The sequence below is a fragment of the Acanthisitta chloris genome, unplaced genomic scaffold (genome assembly GCF_000695815.1).
Source record: "Acanthisitta chloris isolate BGI_N310 unplaced genomic scaffold, ASM69581v1 scaffold23433, whole genome shotgun sequence".
Taxonomy (NCBI): Eukaryota; Metazoa; Chordata; class Aves; order Passeriformes; family Acanthisittidae; genus Acanthisitta; species Acanthisitta chloris.
This window is the reverse complement of record NW_008664591.1, coordinates 58688-63102: the sequence shown is the minus strand read 5'-3', so window position 1 is coordinate 63102 and position 4415 is coordinate 58688. Positions and strand designations below refer to the sequence as shown.

At 54.1% G+C, this 4415-nt stretch overlaps 1 protein-coding gene across 1 annotated transcript in view; it reads right to left on the bottom strand.

Moving 5' to 3' along the window:
• Positions 1 to 4415, bottom strand: part of LOC103799133 (probable E3 ubiquitin-protein ligase MID2) — a 60125-nt gene that overhangs the window by 6259 nt on the left and 49451 nt on the right. Inside the window, 1 exon segment of the mRNA XM_009071433.1 lies at positions 1382 to 1543. Within this exon segment, the coding sequence (XP_009069681.1) occupies positions 1382 to 1543 (162 nt within the window).

Below are 4415 nucleotides of genomic sequence, written 5' to 3'. Positions count from 1 at the left end.
CTGGTGGCAGGGAGGGATGTGTGCCCATCAGTGCCACATGCCTCTCCTTCCTATCACCTGAATGGGAAGCAAGAGATCAGGTCCTTGTGGAAGGGGCTTTGGCACACACAAAACCACTATCACACATAACCTGTGCAGTACCTCAGCTGAGGCTGCCAAGGTTTCAAACATGCAGGAAGCTGCTGCAGACACATCCCTGCAGCAAGGGGAGTTCAAAACCTGCCCAGACTCTTATCAAACCATCTCTGAGTGGGAGCCCTCTGTGCCATGCTGTGCGGGCAGCTCTGGTGACTGACACTCGGTGAAACCCAGAGCACAAGCCCCATCCACTGGGAGCTGCTGTTGTGACCAACCACCTTCACTCCCAGCTTTCCCAGCTGCCCATTCCTCATTCCCAGAGTGAGCGTCTCTCGAAGCCAGGGAAGCACTGAAAAATGGCAGCCACAGGAGGGGTAAATATTTAATAAACAGGCTGATTGGGTTGGAGTTTTCTCCTCGGCAGCTCCCTCAGCCCCACTGCCTTGAGTCCATTTAATCCAGTTTAATGTCATGCAAAGAAAAGGAGGAGGTGGAGGTGATAAATCAACCTGAAAGCCTTGTCCAGGCAAGAGCAATTGTTGGGAAAGGGGATAGAAGAGAGGGCTGTACTTGCTGGGGCTGGGCAGACACAAGGGAGCACTGGAGAGATGTGAGCACAAAGCAGCCAGTGCGCAGGAGCCCAGAGTGCCAACTTATTTCCTCCCCTGACATCTCATGCTGTCCCTCCCATGGCATCCCTTCAGGCTGTGGGTGTCAGTGGTTCTGCCGTCTTTGCCACTCTTCAGTCGGAAAAAGGCCTCCTGCCACAAACCCAGCTCTATCCACGCCAGGATGAGTCCACCGCACATATTTAAGCCTCCTTGGTGTCCCCAAGGCATTGGAAAGCACAACTTCTGCTCGGTGTGTGGCTGCGAAGCCTCATTTGCCACTACGGAGACACTTTTCAACCTCCTTATGGCTCCCTAAAACCACAACCCTCTGTGAGCTCAGACACACACAAGCACAAAATTGCCCCAGGACTCCAAGCACTGGCCCCAAAAGCCCAGGGATGTAAAGCAACCAGAAGGCTTCACCTTCATGACCTCCTAAGATCCCAAGGATGGGCGCTGACAGGAGCAGAGGGCTGATGGGAGCCTCTGGCATCACGTAGGGTGACCATCCTGCCCTAAGGCAGAGAAGGAGTGGAGGCACCCAGGGAGACAGGCGCTTCAATAACTTAACCCGGGGTCTCCATCCTACTGCCAGCCACTGAGGGCTCGTCAGGAGTGCTCGGCCATATGCCTTGGACCTAGAAACTCTCCCCCAACACCAGCCACGGCCATGTGAGTGCCCAGGCACCTACTGTTGGTCTTGAGCCGGGCGGGCTCGCTGTTCCGGCTGCCTGCCTGGTTGATGGCCTTCACCAGGAAGATGTAGCGGGTACCACTCTGAAGCCCATGCACTGTGTAGTGGTTCTGCTTGATGTTGGGGACGATCATCCAGCTGTCCATGGAGTTGTAGAGACCTGTAGTGTGGGAGAGAGCGGGGAGAGATTTATTCCCAGGGAAGGACAGAATACAAAGCCCCCATGCTGCTAATGCAGAGCTCTTGACTGTGCATCCCTCAGGAGGATTTACCACCTGCCTGGGAGTTCAGAGTGCCTGAAGGGAAATTTCCAGAGATCATAAATCCCAGCAGCTCATAATCTGTTTTATTATCACATGAAGACAACATTGTAAGGTAGAGCCAGGGCTGTGGCACTGGCATCTTGGGATGCTGCCATGGGAAGTGATGGGGAAAGGGGGCAGAGAAAGGGGAATTCAACTTGGCACCTTCCAGCCAGGGCAGATGGCAGAGGCAGCTGCTGCTGCCTGGGAGGGGGTGATGCCCACCACCATCCCACCATCATCCTCTCTTGTGTCTCTGCTCCCTCAGGACAGCCTTGCTCCTGCTCCAGGGCCACAATATGCAATTCCAGCAGCAGAAAGGGACATGTTTGCACCCGAATCCTGCTCCTGTTCTGCACTCAGTGCTCCAGAGGAGGAAGTAATAAACCACAGCCAAGGGATGCTGATACTTCGGCTCCCTGGGCAGACTGGTCTGCAAAGTGGTTCAAAGAAAATGAGCTCCCAGTAAAGGGATCCAGACACTTGGAAGCCTGAACTCTTTCTGGAAATGCGAAGGAATGAAGACGCCAAAGACCACGGAGATGCCAAGACTGCTGCAGTGGTTTGTGCTGTTGGAGCTGCAGGGCCCAGCAGGCACTAAAATGTAGTGTTGTACCTCAGGTGGGGTGACATAGTGCTCCAGGAAAGGGGCAAAGCCCTACATGGTGCCACCAAGGCTGTTTCTGCCACTGGCATGGCTGGGATGAGGATCACCTGCAGGTGGCCTGAGCACCTGAGTAGCCAGTGCTGGGGAACAGGGATGCTGTGGGGTTGGGGAGAACCAGGGGGCCAAGGCAGTGAGTGCCCAGGACCCCTGCAGCAGCAGCGCTGAGCTCCTAGGACACAGCTCTGGGGCAGATATTACAGCACAAGGCCAGGCCTTTGAGTCAAAAGAGGAATAAGGAGGAGGCTTGGAAGCAGTAGCTGGAGACTTCCTGGATCCAGTGAGAGGAATTCAGGGTGACTGGAGCGGGATTTTCAATATTTGTGGGGCTAGGAGGCAGGAGCTGGGAATGCTCCACACCCCCTCTGAGAAGGCTTTCTTGAGCTGTCCATTTATCTACAGTGGCTGGCACAGCTGTGGGACAAGGGCAGGCTGTAGTTCCTGTGAGCCCGGATTTGGTTTGGGATACACGTGGGAATGGCTGAGGCATGCAGAGCAATGTGATGTAAAGTAGAAAATAAAACAGATGTGATCCTGATTGAAGCCTGCATGCAGAGCTGCTGTCATTTGGGCACACAGCTTCCAGCTCAGCACTGGTCAGTGTCACCTCCCTGCAGAAAGGACCAGCTGTGGATCCTCCATCAGGAAGAACAAGGCAGCTGAGAGACAACACTGGGAAGGATTTGGCGTCCCAAGCAGGTTTCTTTCCCAAAACGACCATGAAGTGGCTGGACTCAAAGACCAAGGGCTCCTACCCTTGCCAAAGCTTAAAAAACTCCTTTTTATTGCAGCTTTCATCATCCATAAAAATGTCCAGCTCCTGCTGAGCTCTCAGCTTCAATGGAAGCATGACAGGGATAGGTTCCACAGGCCAACTGTGTGCTCCTTGGAAAGGTATTTCCTCTCCTGGGCAGCCTCCCGGGCTCCTGCTCCATGTTCCAGTGTCTCTTTATGCATGAGTTCAGCCAGGACTCACATGTTCCTGTCACCCAGACCTGGCTGTGCTGTTCCAAGGGACAATGAATTATTCATTTTATCCTCAGAGATTTAACTGTTGTTTTCTTCAATCCTACAAAGAGCGACCCAAGAGGGCCAAGGAGGACACTCCTGACACGTGCCCCTTGAGGCTCTCCCCCAGCACTTCCCTCACTATCCCTCACCTGTGCAGTCTCCATAGCCTCCTCTTTCCAATGCCTGTGCCAGACCACAGAGGTGGGCAGGTAACCCACTCCCAGACCCTGCAATGGATGGGAGTCCAAGCCATATGTCCAAAGTAGCATTTGGGGAGAGCTGGGAGCCAGATCCTTTCCCAGCATGGCCCCAGGGCAAGGGCACAAGCTGCAGCAAGGGAAATTCTGGTTAGAAAAGGGCAAAATTATTCTAGCTGAGGGTGGGGAAGCACAGAGTGCTCCAACCTAGGACGGTCCTTGCTCCTCAAGGAGCAAGCCCTGAGCACCCTTCAGCCCAGCTTGTGCAAAGCTGGTGCAGGAACCATACTGGTGTCACCTTGTTGACTCCAGTACAGTCTCCATCCTGTCCTCGGCCTGAGGTCCAGGGGACATGGAGTTGGTGGCCATCCAAGAGCAGAGCCAGAAAGGGAACTCAGCTCTCCAGGCTTCCAGAGAAGGACAAAGCACTGGACACAACGGAGGAGAGAAGGACAAAGCACTGGACACAACGTGCTGTGGCTGGGGAGGAGAGCTGAGCTGGGCAGATCTGGCTGCAGTAGCACTGGTACCCTACAGCCTCTGACTGAGAGGAAACACATCATCTTGTTTCCCAAAACAAGGGCAAAGCCTGGGTTGGGGCTAGGGAGGTGAGATCCGGCTTGGAAAGCCACAAGGAACATTCCCTGGCAGCTTCCTGCACATTTCAGAGTGCACTGAACGGACTTCCGGAGCTGCAACATTGCACTGCCGGTGTCAATGTTCTCACAGCCAGCAGGACAGAATGATGGCAGACCAAAAGGCCCACTCTGAGCCACCTTGTCAGCATTTTCCACAATGGAAAGTCCTGCTAAGGAAAACCAGGCACAAAATTTTCTTGTGAACCACAAACCATCAGCA